Source organism: Ornithorhynchus anatinus, chromosome 12 (assembly GCF_004115215.2).
Source record: "Ornithorhynchus anatinus isolate Pmale09 chromosome 12, mOrnAna1.pri.v4, whole genome shotgun sequence".
NCBI lineage: Eukaryota > Metazoa > Chordata > Mammalia > Monotremata > Ornithorhynchidae > Ornithorhynchus > Ornithorhynchus anatinus.
Window position 1 is genome coordinate 26,937,508 of NC_041739.1, and position 26,670 is coordinate 26,964,177.

Here is a 26,670-nt window from a genome sequence, read left to right on the forward strand (position 1 = left end):
AAGTCACTTCACTTCTCTGTGCCTTAGTTACCTCATCTGTAAAATGGGGATTAACTGTCTCACGTGGGACAACCTGATTACCCTGTATCTACCCCAGCGCTTAGAACAGTGCTCTGCACATAATAAGTGCTTAACAAATACCAACATTATTATTATTATTATTACATAAGAGATATTTTTTTTTCCCCAGAAGGGAGTTGAGGCCCAGTTGAGCAATATGAGGAAATGTGTGCAGTTTGGGGCTCACAAGGTCAAATTTTCCAAGTTATGAACCTGGTGGAGGGTATCAAATTTTTTAGCATCTTGTACAAGACGGAAAACAGTATTGTTCCTCTCCCCTACAAATTCCCAGGTTTCTAATTTGGGGGAAATATTTTAATTTCTTGACTGCGCGCTTGATGAATGACAATGGCCTGATAGGCTAGCGCCACCTACTGGGCATCCCTTTTAAAACACTTCGATCTGCAAAGAAACCTCTCCCTGCAAAGAAAGTTCATTCAAAAGTATTTATTGAGCGCTTACTATGTGCAGAGCACTGTACTAAGCGCTTGGAATGGACAAGTCGGCAACAGATAGAGACAGTCCCTGCCGTTTGACGGGCTTACAGTCTAATCGACAGTCAATGCAGCCCTTCCAAAATTTCCCCAACATAATCGTCTTGTGCTCTTCATTGCCCTCTAAGGCTGCCATCCTTTGAGGTGGTTAAAATAATCCTTACATTTCCACATTACAAAATACTTGCTTACACTGCACGTGACAGGCTACGCAGGTAGGAAAATAATGCGACCAAAAAAAGAAAAAATGACAGGGAGACAAAAGCGATTTTCAAAAGTATGAATGGTTGCATTTTGAACTTTATCCCATTTTAATTTACATAACTGCAAGTAATGTGCAGATTACCAGTTGGCCATTGCTTTTAAGTAGCCAACCATTATATACATTTCAGAGACTTCCTGTCATAATAATGATAATAATAATGTTGGTACTTGTTAAGCGCTTACTACGTGCAGAGCACTGTTCTAAGCGCTGGGGTAGATACAGGGGAATGAGGTTGTCCCACGTGAGGCTCACAGTCTTTATCCTCATTTTACAGATGAGGGACTGAGGCACAGAGAAGTGAAGTGACTTGCCCACAGTCACACAGCTGACAAGAGGCAGAATCAGGATACTGAATCCTCCCCAAATGTCTATCCATATTCAAGTGGTTATTCCTAGTCTGGTGGTTCAGATTTACTATCTTTGAATTTCACTCAATTTGTCCCATCCGCACCACTGTTTTTTTTTCTGACATTATGTGACAGGATCTCTTGAGTTTTCACCGAGTCCCTCATTATTTTGAATGTGTCTACTGAGTCTTTTCTGCATTAAATTTGGCATGTCCTTCACAGTTTATATAGTTTTTGATGGGCTGATTCTTTTAAGCTAAAAATGAGATCTTTTGTAAATAAAGATGCCTGGCTGCTGAGGCTTCTCATTGGCCTGAAATCCCACAAAACTCATTTGTCCGCATCTGAACCTACTGCACCTCCATTCTTAAATTGATGCAGTGACAAAATTTGACATTGTTTGATACTGATAAAAATTGACATCCTAAACATGTGACATGATATGTGTACAAACTCTACATCTTCAGTGTTCATAGATAATTTGAAAGACATAGCTCTATTTTGAACTGATTATTACAACTTTCAGAATACAGAGTAGTCCTCTGTGCATTACCCACAAAGATTAGTTAGTAAGGAAATAATATCAAAAGTTTATCATGGAAGAGGTCAAGCTGGCAAAACCAGAGATTATTTAAATTAAAGTGATCCCTAACCTGGTAGGTTTTTCTAAATGAAAAGATTTAGAGGTCATGTTGAACAGCAGTGGGGGGGGGGGGAGGGGGGCAAGACCCCAGTTAGAACTGGACACTGCATTGGCATATTGAAATAGTGAGTTAGGGGCAGGAAACAACTGAAAAGAATTCTATTCATGTGACAGGCAACAAATAGATTTGATAGACTATCTGCTGAGGTCTGTAATCAAAGAACAGAGAAGCTCCTCAGTGACTCCACTTATAAAGCACCCAAGAAATACCCCGGGCTTTCCAAGGTATTACCAACTTCACCATTGCCTCCATCTTCAAGAGGATAAGCAAGAAAGTTAACTGGAGAGATTATTGTGAAGTCTCTTGGATTAAATTTATATCTTTCCTGGTGTATCATCTCTCTCAGTTGCTGGCAAAATCTTAGCTAGGGTCTTCCTGAATAGGTTACTGAAGAACATCATTAAGAATTGCAATGTGACTTGACACAAGACACCAGGCATTGCAGAGAGCAAATGCAACTAAACAGATCATCAGGGACCAGGACCTAGAGCCCCCACCAAAGGTAGTCACCCAGTACCTGTGGGCCTCTACCTGAGCCTGCCTGCAGTAGAGCTCTGTAAAGAGCCTGTAGGTTCTATATCTGGGTTAAGCAATTCAAGTTCTCTCCTTAGTTTAGCCCTTCAGTTAATGTCTAATCACCTATTGCCTGTTCGGACTTCTCAGTGACTCTCGACTTCTCCTGCTGCTTTTGTTGACCTCCATTTTGGGAACCGCATACTTCACCTACTGTATTCCTGGACCTCCTTGAGCCTGGCCTTGTCCAGTCTGTTCATATTCTGGATATCTGCCTGGACTGGCCCTATTTTTTGCTCCTGCCATCGAAGTCTATGAATGCCTCACCACTCTGCCTCCTGTTGTTCTGCAAGAGGACAAGGGATATGTATTTGAGATGAGGAACAGGGATGGCTCCCAAAGAAATTGTAGTGGAGAGTGGTGTATACAATCAAGAAAAAGGCAACGAAGAATCTTAACATGTTTATAGAACAGGATGTTCTAGAGTTTAGGCCAGCATTTCATACTCTCAGAGTACCTGGCCTGTGGCAGCTACCAAACAGATTTGTCTGCCTTGCAAAATTAATCCAATTCCTAGTTCTTCTCCAGAACTATATGGTCAGAATTGTGGAGATTTTGTTTGATCCTTTCCCCTCACCGATACTTACTATGATATTTATTCGCTGCTTCCTACTTGCCAAAGTACTGTTCTAAACCCTGAGGTAGATATAGAAAATCAGTGTGAGCAAAGTCTTTCTTAAACAAGGCTCCCATCTGGCTGAACTTCGCCTAAAAAGCTGTGATTGAAATGCTATAGGAATATAGTAGCTGGTGTTAGACTAAACGTCTAATCATCCAGAAAATTTCCAACACTGAACAATCTAAGAGCATCATCAAAAGTCCTTGAATCAGGCATGCCAAAACTTCTGTAAGTTATTAATTGCACTCTAGAAGCGTGCCCTGAAAGAGAGATTATGAACCATTTTGAGAGTTAGAAAAGGCCTGTGGATTGACCAGCTTGAAGAAGTTCAAATGTTATATACTGTTCTACACCAAAGAATCTCTATATACAACCAAGAACCTATAATGGCGCTGTAGGGATGAATGTTGTCATGGAACTCTGCTACCAAAGCAACATATTGATGACAGGCAAAAAGGTAGAGAAGAAAACTGAGAAGACCAATATGTCCTTTAGCGGGCAGGCAGAGTGTGGTGCAATGTGACCCCTAGCTAAATATCAGATTGAAAATCTTCTGAGTAATTGAAATGTTACAATTCTAGTGCTATAGAATTGGGGTTTATCACACACCCTCTGACACAATAAGACCATTCAATTTCCTGAGCTGTTCCATCGACATTACCCATTTACCAAACTTGACATCAAATGGCAAAGTAGGGTCACAAAAACAGCATTGTCCTGTTTCGCCGCTGGTCCGTCGGCATCTGAGCTATGGTTGCTGCATCACACTTTGAGAGGGACATTGATGAGACTGCATAAACACTTGTTATCCAGTCAACTGGTGATCTAAAGTCAGAGGTCATAATAAGGAGGGAAACAAAAAAATGTTTTCCATATACAACAGTGGCAGGCCTCAGACCTGCATGCCTATAGGCAACTGGGAAGTTGCAGCAGCAGGTAGATCAGTCTGGCCTGAGGAAATCAGGAAAAGCGGGAATCATTCAGTGCAGAAGCTTAGAGAAAGTCACGGAAGCACGAGGCAGGATTGATAATGACTCTAGGCACTATAGGTGGCATATGTAATACCCATGGTAAGTGACATCATGAAATGACATCGTATGGGAGGGGTTAGCGATTTAAATTGATATTTTCAATCACCATCGGACCCATCTTTAAAATTTCTCCATCTGTGGTGACCTATCAAGCCTATAGAACAGCTATAAGCACTTGCATACAAATTTCTTTTTGGATTATATAGTGTGTGTGTATGTGTATGTGTTACATAGTGGGTTGTACAGTCAGTTTTCCTAGACTGCTCGGGTTAGGTTCTGTAGGAACCTTGCACTAAGGGAAACTCTCAAGATTCATCACTACACATTTGTGGATAACTGTTTATTCCAACACTGTACTGTGCTATATAACAATAATAATCATCATCAAAAAGTCAATAGTAGAGGTATTTGTTAATTCCACAACAAGTTCTTATTCTGTGCCAAGCAATGGGCTGGGGTAGCAATAAGACAATCACAGGGGTTCCCCAAACAAATGTGTGTTTTCTGGTAAACTGCATTTATTAAACAATGTTTTGCTCAAAATTTAGCTAAAAATCCTCCCTTATGAAAAGCTGACAGCACCGTTTATCTTCAGGCTTTCTGTTTTTTCCTGATCTACATGGGTGTGTTTTGTGTGTTTCCCAGAGAACTGGTATGAGCAGCTGTATCCCCTCGTCATTACACTGAAGGAATGTATGGCGGAAGTAGTGAATCGGGCAAAGCAGTCTATGACTTTCGTGCTACTTCAGGAACTCGCGTGCAGCTTGCCGCAGTGTCTGATGCTCACGCTCAGGAGAGATGTCGTCTTTAGTCAAGCAGTAGGTGCTTCTTGCTTACCTTTCTATCATTGTAATATCAGTAATATTCACTCTCAGACCATTGTTTGATGGATAAGATTGTTATCTTATGTCTTTTTTCCTAAGTGTTCGGATTAAACAAAACTGGGTATACACTTCTTGTTTCTTTAGTAGAGTGTCTAGTACTTTTCTTTTTTTTTTTTTGTTTGTTTGCTTTAATGGTATTTAAGTGCAGAGGTGGAGAAACATTTCAGGATTGATTTTTTTTTTTCCAGGAAGTGGTGTAACTACTCTTAGGGAGATAAACAACAGTGTGGCTTACCAATACTTTGGCATAACCTTGGGAGCCCTTTTGATGGGCATCTGCTATCGTTTCAATTTGACTCCATTATGGTGTTTTGGGGGGTGTGGGTGTGACCTTTTTCCTGGGTTTGTGGGACCTGATCCTACCTCACCTCCCTTCTCTCTTTCTACTGCCTACCCCGTACGCTGCGCTCCTCTGCCGCTCACCTCCTCATGGTCCCCGTTAGCTCCTGTCCCGCCGTCGGCCCCTGGCCCGCGTCCTACCGCTGTCCAGGAATGTCCTCCCTCCTCACATCCACCAAACTAACTCTCTTCTCCTCTTCAGGGCCCTACTGAGAGCTCACCTCCTCCAGGAGTTCTTCCCAGACTGAGCCCCCTTTTCTCTCTGCTCCTCCTCCCCTTCCCTTATTCCCCTCCCCTCAGCACCGTGCATTTTATATATATTATTTATTACCCTATTTGTTTTGTTAATGAGTTGTATATCTCCATGATTCAATTTATCTTGATGATGTTTTGCTTTGTTCTGTTCTGCTTTGCTGTCTCCCCCTTTCAGACTGTTGAGCCCATCTTCGGGCAGGGATTGTCTCTATCTGTTGCCGAATTGTACACTCCAAACGCTTAGTACAGTGCTTTGCACATAGTAAGCGCTCAATAAATACTATTGAATTGAATGAATTAATGAAAGTGCCAGGCACTGTACTAAGGATTAAACAAAACTGGGGTATACATCTCTTGTTTCTTTAGTAAAGGATCTGGTACTTTTGTTTGTTTTTTAATGGTATTTGTTAAGTGCTTACTATGTGCCAAGCACTGTACTAAGCGCTGGGGTAGATACAAGCCAATCAGGTTGGACAAAGCACTGGGGTAGGTACAAGCTAATCAGGTTGGGCACAGTCCATGTCCCACAAAGGGATCATAGTATTAATCCCCGTTTTACAGATGAGGTAACCGAGATCCAGAAAATTTAAGTGATTTGCCCAAGGTCACACAGCAGACAAGTGGCAGAGATGGGATTAGAACCCAGGTCCTTCTGACTCCCAGGACCTTGCTCTATCCACTAGGCCATGCGGCAGGTGTTGAACAAAGTTAATCCCCTGAATGAATCCCCTAAGGGTCAGATTAAGGATCGACAGGTTGTTCATGAGATGGGTGTATGTAGAGGGGGAATACTTGCTTCTTTACTCCCTCTTCCTACAAAGAAAGAAGGCCAAATGGCAAACCAAGAGATCTCGTCATGACGTCTCTGTGTCATAATAATAATAACTGTGGTATTCGTTAAATCCTTTCTATGTGCCAGGCACGGTACTAAGAGCTGGGGTGAATACAAGCAAATCGGGTTGGACACTGTCCTTGTCCCACATATGGCTCACAGTCTCAATCTCCATTTTACAGGTGAGGTAACTGAGTCACAGATAAGTGGAGTGACTTGTCCAAGGTCACAGAACAGACAAGTAGTGGATCCGGGGTTAGAATCCATGACCTCCTGACTCCCCGGCCCGTGCTCTATCCAGTATGCCATGCTGCTTCCCATGGATATTCCCTCTGTACTTTCCAGTCTGTGAGCTGATTAAATGATCTGTTGCCTCCATAAATCCACCTGCAGAACAGCAGGTGGTGGGGGGTGAGCCTACCTATGCACTCAGATAAAAACTATCATTATCTTACACGTCCCTCAAGGGCCAGACGGCCCAGGTAGAGCACCGCACCTTGTGTGGGCTAATGCAGGCCAAAGTGGGCTGAGGAATGCTTCCAAATTCCTTTACTTCCAGAGCACTGCTTTAACTGGCTCAGAATCCCACTGCCATTTGGAGCCAAGTTGAAGAGAGGTAAGGTGTAAGTAAAGGAACTGCAGTTCTGCAAACTCCTTTTCCCCCAATGTGCTGTTGTGTCTGTACGAGGAAGCGCCTAGAAGAATTCTGGATCCAGCCTGGCCCAGAAACTTAAGGTTTGGCAAGCTGTGACCTGCAGCTGAGTTTCGACCCACTTTGGATGGTCGGATGGCCAGCCCAGGCTCCCTTTTCTGCCTTGGGCTTGGAGCCCCAGGGCTGGCTCTTGGAACAACAGACGCAATAGGAGGGAAAGAGAAAAAGGAAAAATAGCCTTTCTCCTCAGCATTCCTTTCCTCCTCCAGGCCTGATTTGAAGGCAGGAAAGGGAAAGAAGATGAGAATGGAGTGGTCCTTTAAAATTCAAGTTTGCTACAATCTCCAGTTCCTTTTGCTGGCTTTCACAGGCGAGGAAAAAGAGGTCCAAGAGTCTTCTTTGTCAACCTGCTGCTTTCTGGCTAGATATACAGCATCAGGGCAGCTCCTCTTGCTGCTTGGGAAGGGGACGCAGAGCAGCCATTTTCCTGTGGACCTGGGGCCTTAAAAATACCGCTTCCTCCTCCTTTTGATCCATGTTACTTGGCCTTACCCTTCGTGCTTCAAAATTTGCCGATTCCTGATGTATGGTCTCATTCTGCCAAATGTCATTTACATCCTCTCACAATTTGTTAAACGTGATTGCAAAGTGTAAAATGTATTTTAATTAGAATAATGAGTCTGTTTATGCAACTAAATGTATTCAATAATGTTTTTAGCTTGCTGGATTGGTGTGTGGATTTATAATCAAACTGCACACGAGTTTGCATGATCCCGGCTTCCTGCAACAACTTCATATGGTGGGGTTGGTTGTGCAATATGAAGGACTGCTAAGTACATATAGTAAGTAACCCGTCGGTTGTATACATTATAATCAAAGCTCTGTAGATCAATCAATCAAAATATTTACTGAGCGCTCACTGTTTGCAGAGCACTGCACTAAGCGCTTGGGAGAGTACAATATGACCGAATTAGCAAACACATTTCCTGCTCATAATGAGTTTATCTAGTAGATTAATTGATTTAACAAGTAATACAGTGCCAGTGTTAGCCAATGCTTTCTCTATTGTTTGGCATTCCAGACTACTGGGATTCTTTCTTTCCCATTCTTTTTGGAAATTGAATTACAAGTAACTTCTTGTAGAATCAGGAGCTACTTTCTCTTGAATGAATGAGACCACTTCTGCCCTACACTTTCAGTGACTTGATCATCTGGAGTCTGTACCCTCGGGGCTCTGAACCCAGAATGTATGGCATCTCCTTTCCCACTCCTATCATCATGATGATAGGGCCTGTGCCAGGAATTGCCAAACCACGCAGAACCAGCATCCTGCGATCAAATATCTAGGCTTACCCATATCAGTCAGTCAATCATGTTTTTTAAGAACTTACTATGTGCAGAGGACTGTACTGAGCACTTGGGAGAGTACAAAATAGTAATAGAATGGGCACATTCCCTGCCCACAATGAGCTTCCAGTCTAGAGGGAATAAACCTCTGCCAAAACAGGGACTTGAACCCTTAACCCTCAGATTAAAAGCCTGATGCTGTACTGACTGAGCTATCCTGGGTGAGCTACAGCATTTTTTTCCACAATCTGATGAAAATTCCTTCCCAGCTCTGGAGAAAATTTGTGCAGCCTTTCTTCACAAAAAAAAGAGTACTTAGGTCCATCAAACTTGCACTCATTTCAAACAAGTTTCACGGAAAAGCTTTTAGAGTGGAGTCACTTGGCCTGCCAGCTAATTCACTAAAATGCTAGAGCCTATTGGAGTGAGTTCTGAGAGAAGTTGATGACATTTCTCTTGAACAGCATGTTTGTAACTACCGGACTTTCTTTCTTTGTTTAGGTGAAGAAATTGGGATGCTGGAGGACATGGCTGTCGGCATTTCCGACTTGAAGAAAGTAGCATTTAAAATAGTTGAAGCCAAATCCAATGATTTTTTGCCGGCCGTAACTGGCAGGCGGTGAGTGATGTCTATTTCCTAAACCTCAAGTCTTTCTGGACATGTCATATCAACTTTTGCCATAAAAGTCCAGGGAAAAAGGAATTATTGTGTTCCTTTTTGGAGATGAGTAAATGTGAGTTGCTGTTAAGATGTGAATCTGTTGAAGCTGTCCTAGAATACTTGAAAGGTTTTATCAGTAGTATCGTGTGGGAGAACACAATATAAGTTGGGTACTGGATTGCTCCCCATGTCTAAAGGGGAATTAGAAAGGATATCGTGTATGTGATGTCCATTTATTTTCTCTTCATCATTCTCCAGTCTCAGGTTCCAAATGTTTTCACTTTTTCAGGAATTGGGTCTCTAATAGCCTCATAATTCTTGAGATGACTGTAAATTAAATCCTGCTAAAAGTAGTGCCATTTTAGCAAAGATATATTTCCTCTTTCAAGGGCACACACCACCATTTTTCTTAATTATTCCTGACAATTCACCTCGTACTGTGAGCTTTCCGAGAAGGGATCGAAATAAATAGCTTGGAAGGTCAAAGTACAATGGGAAAAATATCAGGAATAATAAAGAAAAATGATGGTGGGCAGCGTAGGTAGGTATCAAAAGGAGGAAGTGCATCTTTGGGTAAATTATTTCCAACAGAAGTCCTGAGAAATCCCACAGGTATATTCCAGCTGGCTCCACTCCATTGCTCTGACACAATGAACCAGCACGCCGAGAGGTTCCAGATTAGAAACAGATCCGGGCTCCTAGGTTGTCTGAAACATGACGGAGTGAGGGGAGAGATTATGTTCATCTCCATGCAGAAGTGATAACGGATGTGATTTTGAAACCCCTTTTACTGGCAGGAGATTCTCACTGGTATCAACGGAAGAGCAGGCATTTCTCTGCAGCTCAGCGGTTCTCTGAGAGGGGAATGACACAGAGGAGAGCAAGATGCCATGTAATTTTTTTTTAAAAAGAGCAAAAGAGAAATTGTAATCCTCATCCTGGAAGATTTGGCTTTACACTTTTGTGGGTGAACAGAACATATCACTGCCTGATTGGAGACCCTCGGGGAGACGGAGTTGACCAACCAACAAAGGGACTGCCCTTTTCTGAATTAAATCAGTGGAAAGTCAGTACTTCAGCATTAGTATCTATATTAAAAGAAGCATAACGATAGCTCTTTGGAAACAACTGTCTGCATCCATCAGTGATGTGTGGTAGTTTTTCCAAGTAAACCACACTGTAAGGGCTCCTTGACTGAAGTTGCCCTTCTTATCACCAGTACTTTTCTGTCTTGAGGTCTGAGCACATCCAATTCTGGGTCCTCTAAGTACACTCACTCCTCCAAACCCCAGCTCTGGAGTGGGTCCTGTGCAGGGGTTCCCCAGACAGAAGGGATATTCGGAGGGCCAGGGCCCCTGCCTCTCCCAAGCAAAGCTAGGATTCAGAGGTGTGAATTCTTGTAGAAACTGCAAGTCGAAGTCTTTCTCCCCTGTTATTTAGTCTCTGAAACCCGTGTGGCACAGGAGCGGTGCCTGACCTGATTATCTTGCATATACCTCAGCACTTAGCTCACTGCTCTGCACATTTCATTGCCATTGTTCTTGTCCGCCTGTCTCCCCCGTCAAACGGCAGGGACTGTATCTGTTGCCGACTTGTTCATTCGAAGCACTTAGTACAGTGCTCTGCACATGGTAAGCGCTCAATAAATACTATTGAATGAATGAATGAATGAATGAATAGTAAGCGCTTAACTGCTACAGTTATCAGTAGGCTGGTGCCAATAAGAAGCAGTGCCAGTGTGCAAATGTAGCGAAGCTTTTTAACGCAGAAGGGAATCGAGCACTATTTCTGAGTAGTATTAAATAGCACAGAGCAACTGCATCTTGTAGCTTGTTTACTGCCTGCAGTGGCATGAGGGAGAAGGGGGATTCTAACTCTCAGCTGGTTGTTCATGCTACCGTCTGACTTGCATGCCTCGACTCCATCCTTGCAGTAAGGCAAAGACTGCCTCCAAAGCATGGGAGATGTTTCTGACTTATCAATGAGAACTAGGGGGTGTGTGTGTTTTATTGTTTTAGAGGAAAACAATGGACTCCACTTGGTGAGCGTGGAGGGCAAATTTCTACTTCCTCAATTCTACAAGCTAAACTTGGAGTGCATGTCACTCTTTTTTGTTTTGTTTTATTTTTATGGTATTTGTAAAGTGCTTACTATATGCCAGGCACTGTACTAAATCCCGGGAAAGATCCAAACTAATCCGATTGGACACAGCCCCAGTCCCACATGGGATTCACAATCTTAATCCCCGTTTTGCACATGAGGTAACTGAGGCACAGAGAAGTTAAGTGACTTGCCCAAGGTCACACAGCAGATAAAATCTAGGTCCTATGACTCCCAGTCCTGTGTTCTTTCTACTAGGGAACTCTGCTTCTACTGCTCTGCTAATCATTTGCCCCAGAAAAATAAGTTGGTATTAATCAAAATTTTTATCTTCACACTAATGTATTAAAGAATAATCATTGATTTTCCCCAAGTCATACCAGGTTATAGTCACACTTGCTTCAGGGGAAACTAAGGAAAAATAGAGATTGAAATGTCAAGCCTGTGAATTCTGGACCCTCTCTCTGTGCTGTAGGCTGCTTAACATGGTTTATCTTAAAGATTTCTAGACAATCCTATCTCCAGCCTGTAGCAGGAAGCAACAGATAAACTTTCTTTATCTGTCTTCAGCCTTTTATTTTCTTTCCTTGTGGAGATGCCATCAAATCTAATCTTTGAGCATTCATCCCCAAAATGCACACAACCTCCAACAGGGCTGTTGGAGTGGGCTTGGGGGAAAAGGCAGTTCTGGCCAACTGGAGCAAAGGGGCCATTATCCAAGAGTTGAAGAGAAAAGCAAAAAATCCTTTGATATTTCCCAAATCTCAACTACTATATAACTATGTCATGTTCCTTTTTGTTCCTTTGGGTCGCGTGACACCACCTCTGTGAAGTCCACGTCTCCGGCCCTTTCCTCTCACCTGTTTCACAATGTCAGGTATCCTCCTGACTCCTGGACATCTTCACTTAGGTGACCCATTGAGGTTCTAGGCTCTATAGACAACTCATCTTCCCTCCTAAACCTTGGCCTCCTTTTAATTTTCCTGTTACTGCTACCTTCAGCCTCCCTGATCCAAGAGCCCTTAGCATAAATGTCCTCTTGTCTTGCCATGTTTGCTTCCCATATTCTGTCACCAGATCTTGCCCATTCTTCTTCCATATTTCATTTGTCCATGGCTTTGCCTCCTCCCCACAGCATCACCCTGGTTTGAGCCCTCATCAATCAATCAATGATATTTATTGAGCATATACCCTGTGCAAAGCACTGTACTAAGTACTCGGGAAAATACACTACAACACATTTGGTAGACATGGTGTCTGCCCACCAGCAGCATCACATCCAGTGTGGAATACTGTAGCGGCCTCCTTACCGGGTTCCACTACTCAAGCCTCACCCATCTTTGATCTATCCTACACATTGCATAGCTTTCTAAAGCACTAATATATTCTTCCCTAAAACCGGAACTCTTAATCACTGGTTTTATGTCTCTCCATCAGTGTGTTCCTCTTATCTCTCCACTTTGATCTCCTACTCCACATCAATTTACACTTTTTGCCCCTCCTGAACTAAAGTTTTGCTTCTCTCTAAAGCCTTCATTCTCCAACCCATTATTCTGTGGTTTTCACCCCCCATGGCACTCCCATCTCAGCTCTACCAAACCATGACTTCAAAGCTCCCTTTTTCAAAAGTCAACTCCTCCGAGAAATTTTCCCTGATTACTTCTTCCTAGCCATACCCCTCCACCTCTTGTGTGTATCTGAATCTTTATTTGTTGTTTGTTTGCCTACTTCATTGGTTAATTGTGGATTTTATCTTTTGTATTTATTCTCTCATGCATTTGCCTATTTTACTTTTGTCAGTTAGTGTCTGTTTGCACATTTGTCTCTCCATTAGACAGTGGGTGGATCTCTTATAACTCCTAATCCCGTAGTACAGTTTTATGCATTATAGGCACTCAACAAATGTAGTTTATAATAACGACAGAGTTAAAATTATGAACTAGAAAAGAGGCCAGTTTTAAGCATTTTTAGGCTATTTTCTAAATGCCTTTGTGTGGGTAGCTGCTTTCCTGTGGAATCCAGAAGCCAGATATATAAGGTGAAAACTTAACTACTGTCTCTTGTTTTCTTCATTTCACTCTAGTGAACATTATGTAATAGAGGTCAAACTTCCAGCCAGGGTGTTTGAGTTGCTGCCATTAGAGATTAAGGAAGGGAAGCTACTACATGTGTATCCAGTACTCTTTAATGTTGGAATCAATGAACAGCAAACCCTTGCAGAGAGGTAAGATGCCAGGGGAAGATTCATGCTTTGGTTTCGCTTGGGCAGGCTGTGCAGCCCCAGATGTTCCCACATATGGGAGTTCGTTACAATCATGTTCAACATTTTCCCTTATATCAGCTCTAATTGTTTAGCTAGAGCTAGAGGGGAAAAAAGGAAGATAGGCTAAGGAAAGAGGTCCCGACAGTCTACCAACTCTTTCAGGTCGTCAAGAAACAGTTCATCTGGGGAATAAAAGTATTTTGATGATTAATACTTATGCTCTGTCAGCAACACCCTTGTCAGCAAACCAAAAATAATCTGGAGATAAGCCTCCTAGTGATGTTGACGAGGACCTCCATTCAGTCCCTCGTATCTTGAAAACTCCTTAAGCCCTAGCCAAATGAGTGTTCTTTTCTTCATGTCCACAGAGAGGGTCACCTTCCTCCAAGCCAGCTTCAGACATTTGACCACCGTGAGTCGGGATGAAACCAGTGGTCCTCCTCCCCACCCTTCCAAATGCTGTGTTTACCACACAGGTGCACAACATTAAAAATGACCTTGTTACATCATATTATGCTAGGGATCCACCATACTTCCGTATGTTATATTGCATGTGCACACAGATATACACGGTTTGCAGAATTCTGTCTTAAAGAGCATGGAAGGAGCTGCCTTCGGCCAAGTGCCTTGGGTAGCTCCGTACCTAATGTTGGCATTTGTTAAGCGCTTACTATGTGCAGAGCACTGTTCCAAGCTCTGGGAGAGATACATGGTGATCAGATTGTCCCACGTGAGGCTCACAGTCTTCATCCCCATTTTGCAGATGAGGTAACTGAGGCACAGAGAAGTTAAGTGACTTGCCCACAGTCACCCAGCTGACAAGTGGCAGAGCCAGGATTTGAACCCATGGACTCTGACTCCCAAGCCCGGGATCTTTCCACTGAGCCACGCTGCTTCCTAGACCCTGATTTACACCCCGCTAATAGATCATCTCTGCCCAGCATGAAACACAGCTCTGCTGTTGCCATGTTAGAGAGTCTCTATGCTGTGGCCATCTTTGCTAGGGCAGCACAGTCACCATCTCTGTGAGGGGCTACGCCACTTTCCCTGCCATGACACTCCCTGAGGCAATTTTAGCATCTGCAGCCAGCCTGATCTTCTTCGGGCAGAGAGCAGGCTGCTGTTGGAAAATTGATTTTTGAGAAGGGATTCTATGCAAAAAAATTCAGTTGACCTAAGCTCTTGGTTTCCATTAGACTCATTGTTAGAGCATTATATGTCTAATGTAGTTATTTAGATCCTTAAAGGAGCCATGAAAACTCTCTCCCAATAATAGCACCTTAGATTTTTAGAGTGCCTTTATTTTTCCAAAGTGCTTTCACATCGGTTATCTCCTTTTACTCTCACAACATCCACTCCTGTGTGATGAGAGGTGGGGTGTCATCATCCCCATTTTGTCCTTGAAGAAACTGAGTCTCAGAGAGGATAGTCATTCAATCATTCATTCACTCAATCATATTTACCGAGTGCTTACTGTGTGCAAAGCACTGTACTAAGTGCTTGGGAGAGTACAATATTACATTAGACGGATATATTCATTGCCCGTAGTCACAACGAGGGACAAGAATCCAGACCTTGACTGTCAAACCCATGCTTTTTCCATCAGACCATACCGCCTCCTCTTAACTTCTAATATGAAAGGGGTGAAAGCCATTCTGATGGGGATGGAAACCAAATGCAAAGCTGGAAACGATGCAGTCTTTTTTGAGTCGTTCACTCCATTCAGAAAGCTAAAGCCCAGTGAATCATTACCATCACCCTAAATGGAGAATTCTAAGAACAGATGACCCTCAGTACACCCACTCCTCTCCGCTGCTCCCGGCTCACTTAACACCCTCTCATGGACACTTGAGAGCAGGGCGGAGAGGCAGCGAAGATGGAGCTTGAAGAACGGAAGCTTCGCTACTTCTGCCCCCTGCCCTTCCAACTGGCACTTGATACCCAGGAACCCCGAAGCCCCGCACCCCTCACTTGCTCCGTTGAGCAACTAGTCATCCACTTGGAACCAGTTTTCGGAAGACTGGCTCCTGCCCAGCCCAGAGACATGATTGCCGAACAGCCACATCTAGAGTACCTTTCTTCCCTTGGAGCAAAGTAAAGTCCACTGCATCATCAGCAAACTTGTGGCCCCACATCCAAAGTCCTGGTTCCTTCATTCCTCTGTAGCATCAGCCTTAGATGGTGGTCTAAAGATCAAAGTACATGGTCATGTGAGAGGGAATTTGTGGTGAAAAGAAACCTCTATTTCAGCCATTTGCCCCTTCTGTGTTTTGGAAGGAAAAGCACCTAGGAAACTGGTTAAAAAAATAAAGACCAAGTCTCCCTTACTTGTGAGAACATGCTGTCCATTAAGTGAGAAAGCTGAGTCAAAACTGCACTCCTGGAGAATTGTTTTCATCGCCTCTCTCTCCTGATTTGCTATTTTAGGTTTGGAGATGTCTCTTTGCAAGAAAGCATCAATCAGGAAAACTTTGAACTCCTTAGAGAATACTGTAAGTTGTTTACCGAAAAGATGCCTCCTGATAGTAAGTATACAATAAGAAAGAACAACACTATCTTGACTGTTCATACTCTGGACTCAAGGAGTGTGGAGAAAGGGGGTGAAGATGATTATTGAAAATATGGACTGTAGAGAGGCAGATTTCCAAGGTGGCATTGCAGAGAGCTAGGTAATTATTTTGATTGAACTCTTTGACTAGTCCTGCTTGATAGAATATCCCACATATTAATGTGTGTGACATGGCAAGATATCAAAAGGGAAAAATAAGGAATTTGTCATGAAGAACCCAAATTAAGTTTAATAAGGAGTTTGTGAAGTTGTCTTTCCATATTCAACTCCATATTAAGTCTTAACACAAGCAGTCCAAGACAGTAAATTAGTGTCTTCAATTTGAATTTTCTATTTTTCATTATCAGTTATCTCATTTTAGTTCTCAACCTCACATCCCTGTGAGGTTGAAGTATTATTCTCATTGTACAGATGAGAAAATTCGGACTCAGAGATGGTATATGACTTGCCCAAGGCCACACAGCAAGCCAGGGGCAGAGCTGGGAGTCGAAATCCAGGTTTCCTGAATCCCAGACACCTGCTCATTCCACTGACCACCCTGTCTCTCGATTAGATTTGGAACTTAACCGTATGCCGAGTGGCTGTGTTGAAAATGCTCTCCATGATCAGTAAACAGGATATTATCAAGTAGGAAAATCATTCATTCTTTCACATTTGCAAGCATTTGATACCGTCACGTGGTGGTGGTTTTCTTTCTATGGTTAATCTGCTGCTTAATCTAGGTTCTGAAGTGCTTGTCTCCATTTAGTTTTGAGAAGCCTCTTGTGCTGGAGCTTCTAGGTTCCCAGGAAAGTCATGGTTGCGTGTCTCCCTTAGAGGTTAGGCTGTGCTTGACCTCCTTTCTGTTGTTGTAATTTTTGTTTTGGCAGGGGTAGGGTATTTGTTAAGTACTTACTATGGTCCAGGCACTGTGCTAAACCTTGGGGCAGATACAAGCTAATCAGGTTGGACACAGTCTACGTTGCACATGGGGTTCACAGTCTTAATCCCCATTTTACAGATGAGGTAACTGAGACACAGAGAAGTGAAATGACTTGTCCAAGATCACATAGCAGACAAGTGGCAGAGTCAGATTTAGAACCCAGGGCCTCTGACTCCCAGGTTTAAACTCTTTCCGCTAGGGCCATACTGCCCCTGAGGTGCATCTTGCCCCTTTTTAAGCAACCTGTGAAGGATTAGAAGGAACAGCTGTACCCAGCAAGATAAGCTCGCCTTCTCTCCCAGACCGTGCCTCAATCCCATGCAAGGATTTGGGGCTTGGTGACCTTCCCCAGATTTTCTGCATAAGGAGTTTACCCTCCTGGCAATGCCAATCCATACTCTTGTGCTCAGTGGACTTATGAGAGCTGAGAATGTTTGTGGTCTGTACATAAACATTATTTAGACTTTTTCAATGTATTTAGACCTTGGCAAGTACATCAGTACAGTACTATCAATATTAAGTAGGGACAGCTCAACATAGCTGAATATAAATAAAACTTAGTAGTTTCTGACATCTAAACAATGAGCCAGTTTTTTTTGTATCTGAGCTTGATAATATGAATCTATGCATGTGATCTATGCAATATATATATATATATATATTGGTCCAACCCAAATATTAATATTTTAAATTAAAAGGAAAATGAAGCTTGTGGTGATCTGTGACAATCTGCTCATTAATGTGTGTCTGTATGCTTTCTGAATTGAAGAAAATGGAGAAAACATTTTGTTTTCTGAAGTCATCGTGTTTATCGGGATTGAGCCCTTCATTTTGTTCAATTATCAATATGTCACCACTAAGAAAAGGCAATATTCTGTAAACATTTTCTGGTTTTAGGTGGGCTTTTACTGAGTTTTCACTGTCAACATAATCGCAGTGCCTTTTAGAATGCTCAAAGGAGAGTCTGTTAGGGTCATATAGTTTTTGTCATCCATAGCACTCCTCTCAATACAATGAATGACCTTCTGCTTTCTTACACTAGGCTCTGATAGAAGTGTTTACTTGTTAAGGTTTTGAATAGTTAGAAATTAACAGTTTTTGACATTGCAAAAAGAAATGGGACTTCTTTGACCCTTTGATTCTGGACTGGATTATTTTTTTTTCTACCCCAGCACTTAGTACATTGTTTGTAAGCACTTAACAAAACATGTTATGATTATTCGATTCTGCTCTCTGACACTAATCATTCAAATCTATTCATAATGATTTTCATATTTTAGAGGCAAATCTTGCCTTCAGCTTATAAACAATTGGAAGCAAAGCAGTCATTACTAAAGAATGTAGTGAGTTCTTATTTTGACAATTGTTGTTACAACATCTTTCAAATCCCAGTAATGTGATAGTTCGAAGATCAGTAATCCTTCTTGAGTCTGTGCCTTTATCCCTTACTAAATCATTAAATAGATAAATGGCAAAGTGCAAGAATTGGATAGGCACTGTGTTCCTGGAAAATACTTGATGCCAGGCAGCAGAAGTCTTCTGTCAAGACCATGAAGTAAATGATTTTCTGAAAAAATAAAAAAGGATTGTAAGGGGAATTTGAAGGACATCAGGAAGGTAGTTTATTGGATAGGAAGAAAAAAATGGAACGCCTTTCTTGGAATTTGCCTAATTATTTCTGCTTGTGTTTACTTTGAATCTCATATTTCTAATTTGTGGCTTCTCGTGTATTTGAGTTTTTCACCCTGTACTCCCTTTTCTCATTTCTCTCCTCACATAAACTTAATGGCCTCTTGTATTTTGATGAAAGTCAACTCCTGAGTCATTGACTTGTCACTCCATCCTTTCCTAATCAGCACGATTACGGATTCATCTCACATGGTTGCATCCAGCATGCCTTCTTTTGGGAAAGAGCGTTGTCCTCAAGTCCACTACATATTGGCCACTTATCCCAAGTGTCCTTGCCTCCGAACCCTCTCTCCTAGTCCAACACTTCAGGAAAAATTGCAGCAATCTTGCCCATGTGAAAAGAATGCCACAGTGATGGATCTGCTTTCATATTGGCCTGACGATCCCTCATTGACTTTGCCCCAGTGCACTTTAGCCTGCTCAAAAGCAGTGGTGGGCTCGGGACATGGGTGACTTGAATGCCAAAGAGTCAGCAGCACTATTTGGGAGCGGTCTAGATATCTGGGCAGTCCTATGTGGAGATGAACCTCTCATCCTGAATGGGGATAGGAACTAGAAAAGGTGGCCCTAAAAATGAGCTGCCTCACTCTAACCTGATCTAGGTTTACTACAGGAACGCAGCTGAAGAGCCTTAACCAGGGGTGCAAACCCAGACAGAAGCTTAGCAAATATAAAGAAAATAACAATCACATCATGGAACATCTCCTTCTCACTTAGATGGTGAGCCCCTTGTGGGAGAGAGAAAGTGTCCAACGTGATGAACTTGGATCTAACCCAGTACTCAGATAGTGCTTGACACATATAAGTGCTTAACAAATACAACTGAAAAAGAGTTGTGCCATAAGAACAGTACTCTCTTCATTGGCTTCAGATAAATAATAATAATAATAATAGTGTTGGTATTTGTTAAGCGCTTACTATGTGCAGAGCACTGTTCTAAGCGCTGGGGTAGACACGGGAATCAGGTTGTCCCATGTGGGGCTCACAGTCTTAATCCCCATTTTACAGATGAGGTAACTGAGGCCCAGTGAAGTGACTTGCCCACAGTCACACAGCTGACAAGTGGCAGAGCTGGGATTCGAACTCATGACCTCTGACTCCAAAGCCCGTGCTCTTTCCACTGAGCCACAGAATCTATCTCCTGGTATCGTGATCTGCTCTAGGAGAACAGATCCTCTTCTGTGACTTCCCAGATTAATTGGTCTGAGGCAGGGGATTGCTAACAGTGCACTGACAGGCCACACCATCCTTCAGCTCGACAAGATGCTGCTCCTGCTGCTGCTGCTGATGGTGACATTGTATCCATGAGAATGAGTGTCATTAAGGGAGAATCTTTGGGATTTTCCCGGCTTGTCGAGGGTTCGGTTGCCTGACAGGCCTCAGGTTCTGAACCCTTACCCCTCCCAAGGATTTTCCCTTCCTCAGTGGAAGGGGCAAGTCCCCAGAGCCCCCACAGAGTCCCCACAGAGCCCCCCTTTTGAGTAAGCCCACTTTGGTCACTGACACCTTCACTCGACTGAAGGTATCATAGTGTTCTCTACCCCAGAATGGAAAGTGGGTCAAGAGGAATTACCACTCTTCTAGGTAGTCTCCTGAGGCTGAGGTCTTTGGCTTGGAAAGATTGCAAGTCTCGCTCTCTCTCCCTTCTAGGTAATGTATTCCTCCTTAAATCAGGTCCCACTCTGCTCCTTTAACCTGAGGAGGATAGTAAAAAGTACTAAGAAAGTAGAGAGTCATAAGTAAATAACAGGCAAAACCAAAACCTGACCACAACCGCTTGGTACTAGAAAACCAAGACTTCCCACCAGCCAATGAGTGTATCCTTTTACCTTCCTAAGAGGTCTCTGGCCCCTGACCTATTCAGTCTGTAGCTCTCAGATCCTCTCCAACAAGCATCTGTGCTCTGCATCCCTCAGCAAGCATGAGAGAGGTTCAATCCCATATCCACTTCAATCCCATATCCAAAGCCTTCCTTCAAAAATCTTATCTTCCTACCTTTCCCTTTATCCCTCTTTTTCAGAAGTCACACCACTTTTCTGGAGCCCTAAGGTGATCAGGTTTCCCTAATTATATATGAGATTCCAAAAATGAGCAATTAACTTACCTTGCTAAATTCTAAGGGCTGTTGGAGAGATTTTTTAGTGACATGATTTCTCCTGTGCAATTTACCTCCTCCTAATTCTACAGGTGTTTATTGGGCAACTAGATAGTTGAGATCTAGAAAACTGAAGCAACATCAGGGCAGGACACATGCAGGCGGGGGGGGCAGACGTTATTTTGTGCTAGCTTTGACTTTTAGAGTAATACCATCAACCCCTACCTCCCCACAGTACATATCCAGTGTCCTTACGAGATCACAGTGTGGTCCTGGAACACAAGTAGATTCTCATCGGCAAAGTAATGTTCTTGATATTCCATCTTCCCTGGGTTGGACATGGGAAGAGGATGAATAGCAGCAGAACACCCTAACAGCTGCTCTGTGGGAAGGTGAAAGAGAGAAACCTTGAACAAGGTGAACAGAGAAAATACTTCAAAATCCATTAAGCCAAAGCTTACATGATGGTACACAGAAGTGGACAACTGGGAAACGGTCAGCCTGCTGGGTGGTAATGAAAAATGGGGTAACTGCCTTGGAACAGAGGTTTGTGTAAGCTTTTGACACCAAGATGAAGAAACAAAATCAAGGTCAGTCATCAAGGGTATCAAGAGCAACAGTTCAGCAAGAGGTCATCTTTTCTGGACACACAGTGTCCAGTCACACCTGCATATAGTGATAATTTTCAGCCATACCTACATGCAGTGATAAACATTTCAGTCTCAATAGTGTCATCTTCGAATGGAGGAAAAACCTGGTCAACAGCGTCCCACTCCATTCACTGCAATCTCTCTGTTCCTTTTTACCACCTCCTAGTTTATGGAATGCGAACCTTCTTTGAAATTCTTGTCCTCCGAAGCAGTCTTCTTGAAGCTCCATGTGACCTTAGCGCCTCTCCTTTCATAGCTCTACATATACATCATCATTTATCCTTTGCAGGCTTGAGAAAGACCTGTTCAGAAAAGCAGTAGCTAAGCTTTATGGTCTTATATGTCGAGATAAATCATTTCTTTGGGTCTGCAGAGTGTACTGTTTCCAGGTTGTAGAGCTAGATTCTATGACAATGTTTAGGAATTTTGGAAGCACAATTCATAATATGTAATCCTTCAAAATGCAAAAAACAAATTAATGTATTCTTCTATTTCTAACCTCCCTTGTGACATCAGGTTCTGTGGCCCCCACTGCCCAATATTTTGAGTCAGAAAACTTTAAAAGGGTTTGGGGCAGATTTCTTTTTATCTATTTTAAGATTACTTTTCAACTTGGTGCCGTGGATGAGGAAAACTACAAAATTCATTTGAGAGGAAAGATGAAAGCCTGTAGATCAAAGGTCTTATTTCTGCTGTGATCGGGCAAGGAGGATGGAGATCTGAGTTCTCGTATTCCCTTATTTTTTAATCGTGGATTGGAAAGGCATTTCAAGTAAATTTGGTTTAATGGAGAATTTCTCCTTCTAGTTTTACTGCTTCCAGAATGATTGGAATTTTCAGTGGAAAAACATCACTTGCAGCTATCATTTAATGGCAGCCATTGGTTTACTAGTCCGTGGGTATAATTATTTCACAGTGAATAAATTCCTGAACTATTTCTGCTTGAAGGAGTTCATCTTTGCCTTATTTTTCAGGTCAGGACATCAGTGTATGTCTGCTCCCCTGAGGTGGGAGTGTGGGGGCAGTGAGTGAAGGGAGAAAGGGTTGGAAAGGAAGGAGGACAGATGCAGCAATCTCAGCTCCACTTGCTCATCACTCCTCCTCCTGTGCTCTTTGCGTGGGAACAGGAAGTGGTCAGGAAGGAGAAGGGAAATTGGGAAGGATGGAGACCGACTATTTTCTGAATCTGTAACAACTAAACAAGTGCAAATAGCTTTAAATTGTAATGAGGCAAATCTGCTGGATTTAGAACTTGACCATAACTTGAAGAAGCTAGTAGGGAAATTATGAAACTTTCATCTGTGGGGATCTTAAAAAAAAAAAAAAAGACTTGGGTCCAATCAAACACCCTCTTGAGGTTTCTGTTTAGGCTGTGAATCAGCAAACTGCATTTTCTTTTGACCTGTGTTCAGATGTTGTCTTAGAGGCTTTCTCTTGCAAATGGAAGCAGGGCAGTGTAGCAAAATTTCATCAAGAAACCAGCAAGGAGGATTGGGTTGTAATATTGCAGGGGTGTCCAGAATATTGAAAAACTTGGGGAGTATTAGGTCAGAGGGTGGGAGGAAGAAAGGGAAGGGATCAGAGGAGTCCAGCCAGGTAACAGGAGATGAATTTTTTTGAAGTAGTTGTGACACCCACTCAGTTCTTAGCTGTGATGTGTTACCTGTGAATGCACCCGGAGCACTGATTGTAATGGCTAAACCCTTTCCTCTTGTTGTTGCTATTCAGTGCTGATATAACACTGGATATTACAGCATGCTCTATCTATTTTAATTATTTTTCTTAACTCTGGTAAGCAGAACAACTGTTGTAACTTCATCTTATAAAAGAGGCAACAGGTACAGAGGGAATCACATAGACGCCGTGGATTAGTTGATTAGAGGTCATTTCCCTGGAATGCTGGCCCAGTGCTCCATTACCCTGCATTAGAAAAAAATTCTAACAGCTGACATCTTGGGAAGCCCAACTGCACCATAACCCAGTCTCCAGAGTCAGTGGAATTCGAGTAACCTGACAAGTGTCATAATATGCAGTTTACACGAGAGAAGCATGGTGAATTTTAAGATGGACCCATTCAGCCCATCAGGATGATCTATTTTAAGGCAGCTTCTTTCTGAGGAAGAGAACAGATTCACTTGCCAACAAGATGGTCAGCTGACCAACAGTTGATGAACCCATTCCCATCATATCAGTAAAATGGGGTTCTTTTCACAAGTCAGCTTTGGTTTGGCAGAGTGGAGAAACACTCATGAAATCAGCCTGAAGAGACCTTTCTCCAGTAAAGTCAGTCCATGGTGGACAGCGTTCCCAGGCTAATGGGGTGTTCTCATCCCCCCAACTTGGATCACATCTCTTCCCTGACCAGCTTGACTGTGAGGTGACCACCCCATGGTAATCCAGATTGGCAGTGGAGATGCCAGGTAGGCTAATGCTTAGCCTGGAAATGTAGGGATTGTTTCTGTACTAGTCCCAAGCCAGGAGTGGTGAGTAAATGTCTCTCGCCAATATAAAAATTATAATAATTATGGTACTTGTTAATTGCTTACTAGGTGCCAAGCGCTGTTCCAAGCACTGGAGTAGATGCGAGTTAATCAGGTTGCCAGTCCTTATTCCACATGTCGCTCATGCTCTTAAACCCCCATTTTACAGATGAGGTAACTGAGGCCCAGAGCAGTAAAGAGTCTTGTCCAAGGTCACACAGTCGACAGAGGGTGGAGCCAGATTTAGAAGCCAGGACCTTTTGACTCCCAGGTCCATACTCCACCCACTAAGCCACGCTGCTTCTCTGTATGGCCCCACTTTCTTTAGGTAGAGAAGGCCATGGACAACTAAAGAGATTCTTGAGTCAAACAGGCTGCTTGCTGTGTGAGACCCCAAAGCCAGTTTAATCATTAACACTTTTTTTGTTCTTTTCAGGCCTACACAATTTCCAAGAGCAGAATGACTTAAAAGGATTACTAGAAAATCTCCATCAAAATGTCCAGGCCAAAAAAAGAAAGAATGTAGAGATCATGTGGCTGGCTGCCACTGTAAGTAGTCTTCCTTTTCACATCAATTTCCTAATTTTAATGGCCTGTGCTCCTGGAACAGACAGAGGCCCAACAAATATAGGAATGTGTGTTCTCAACCCTTTTCACTTGGTGATTCTCCAGGTGGCTATCAAACCATACATGCATACATACAAGCATACATATATACACACACGCATTCACTCTCTCTCCACCAGATCCTACTAAAGTAGTGGGAAAGTGGGAAAGAGTAGGTATCAAGAGTGGCCCAAAATGGTAAATCTGGGTGCAGAGACCCCCTGCAGAAGCTGCTTATGGAGTCAAAAGATGAGAAAGAAGGGGACCTGAGAGTTGGGCTGGTTCAAACCTTCGAAGACTTGTACACACCCACGGCCTCCACTTTCTTTCCTTCAATCTCTTTCTGGACCCACTGCTGTCAGTCAACCAGTCAATCATATTTATTGAGCACTCTAATGCACTGTTCATCAGACAGTGAACAGTTGAAGATGGCAGTCAGGGTAGAAGAGTGGGCGCAAGTATTCTAGAAAGTGACAGCAGTCGGCGTGGCTCAGTGGAAAGAGCGTGGGCTTTGGAGTCAGAGGTCATGAGTTTGAATCCCAGCTCTGCCACTTGTCAGCCGTGTGACTGTGGGCAAGTCACTTAACTTCTCTGTGCCTCAGTTACCTCATCTGTAAAATAGTGATTAAGACTGTGAGCCCCATGTAGGACAACCTGATTCCCCTGTGTCTACCCCAGCGCTTAGAACAGTGCTCTGCACATAGTAAGCGCTTAACAAATACCAACATTATTATTAAATTTGGAAAGTAATAGTAATAATAATCATGGTATTTGTTGACTGCTTACTCTGTGCCAGACACTGTACTAAGCATTGGGCAGGATACCAGCAAATCATGTTGGACAGAGTCCCTACCCCAGGTGGGGCTCACAGTCTCAGTCCCCATTTAAAGAGGAGGTGACTGAGGCCCAGAGAAGCGAAGCGACTTGCCCAAGGTCACCCAACAGACAAGTAGGAAGGCAGGCTCTTGAGAGATGTCTGAGACAGATCAAAGTGTGGATGTGTTGCTAGGAGGAAGTTGGGGAGATGGGAGACTTTGGGTAGTTCATCCTGAAAGTGTGATCGTCGATTGTAAGCTCACCGTGGGCAAGGATCATGTCTACTGACTCTGTAGTAGTGCTTAGTACCGTGCTCTGCACCCAATCAGTGCTCAATAAATGCTATTGAGTGATTATTGGTTGATTGATGGAAGTTTTCAAATTTGTCAGCCAATTTGTTTACCTCCACAGCGTTTCCTGGATTTGTCTGTTTCTCACCATCCAAAAGGCCAGCTGCTCATTGTTTAGAACTGTTAAACTTGTTTAAGTTGTGGCCCTTATCTAAAATACCCAGAGCGTGTGAGAAAATGTGAACGTTGCTACAGCCCTACATGACTCTAGAGAAGGAAGTAGGGGCTGAGGCAGGTGGTGGGATGGGTGTGAGCATTAATTAGAGTGGACATATGTATTGATAAATATTTCTATTCTTCCTAAGTGTCCCCACCACATGAAGAAGAAATAGCACATCATCTGCTTTTTGTTTGTTTGGGGCCCTTTGGGTCTGGCCATCTCTTGGCTTCCTGGGAAAGACTCCCTTTCTTGCTCTGGTTGTCCCAAGTAGCACTTTTAATAATAATGATGGTATTTGTTAAGTACTTACTATGTGCCAAGCACTGTTTTAAGCACTGGGGTAGATACAAGGTAATCAGGTTGTCCCACATGGGCTCACATAAGTGCTCAATAAGTACAGTTGTCTGAAAAGGATGCAAAGGAAGAAAAGGATTGATTGATTGATTGATTGATTGATTGCTAATATCTGTCCTTCCTAAGAGCGAAAAAGAGAGTTTTCCTGGAGGAGCTAGGGCAAGGTGCAGCAGAGGCCAGAGAAAGATTACCCTGTATCTCCCCCAGCACTTACAACAGTGCTCTGCACATAGTAAGCGCTTAACAAATACCAACATTATTATTATTATGTATAAGCACACCATTGTCATCATCAACATCATAAGTATTTATTGAGCCATTATATATAGACCAAATTTTTGCATTTATTAGATTGTGAATTTTTACCACGAGAAATAGAATATAATTTAACTACTAACTAGATCCACTATTTTCTGAATAGAGTCGTGTCCTTGATCTTGTGTTAGAACTAAAAGTCGTTTGGGCATGATGAGTTAAAGCTTCATTCAGTTCAACCCCACAACTAGGGTATTTCTGCAGAGTGCATTCACTCCAAATTTAGAGTGTTCGAGCC

At 42.8% G+C, this 26,670-nt stretch overlaps 1 protein-coding gene across 5 annotated transcripts in view; it reads left to right on the forward strand.

Moving 5' to 3' along the window:
- INPP4B (inositol polyphosphate-4-phosphatase type II B) overlaps positions 1-26,670 on the forward strand; it is a 463,330-nt gene that overhangs the window by 394,282 nt on the left and 42,378 nt on the right. For 4 of the 5 annotated variants that reach the window (XM_007668427.4, XM_039913682.1, XM_029076611.2 and 1 more), the window contains exons 19-24: positions 4,739-4,911; positions 7,774-7,897; positions 8,904-9,021; positions 13,247-13,387; positions 15,854-15,951; positions 24,268-24,380. In XM_007668427.4, the coding sequence (XP_007666617.2) occupies positions 4,739-4,911; positions 7,774-7,897; positions 8,904-9,021; positions 13,247-13,387; positions 15,854-15,951; positions 24,268-24,380 (767 nt within the window). The remainder of the gene's footprint in view (positions 1-4,738; positions 4,912-7,773; positions 7,898-8,903; positions 9,022-13,246; positions 13,388-15,853; positions 15,952-24,267; positions 24,381-26,670) is intronic. The other variant, XM_029076612.2, reaches the window with a different exon arrangement.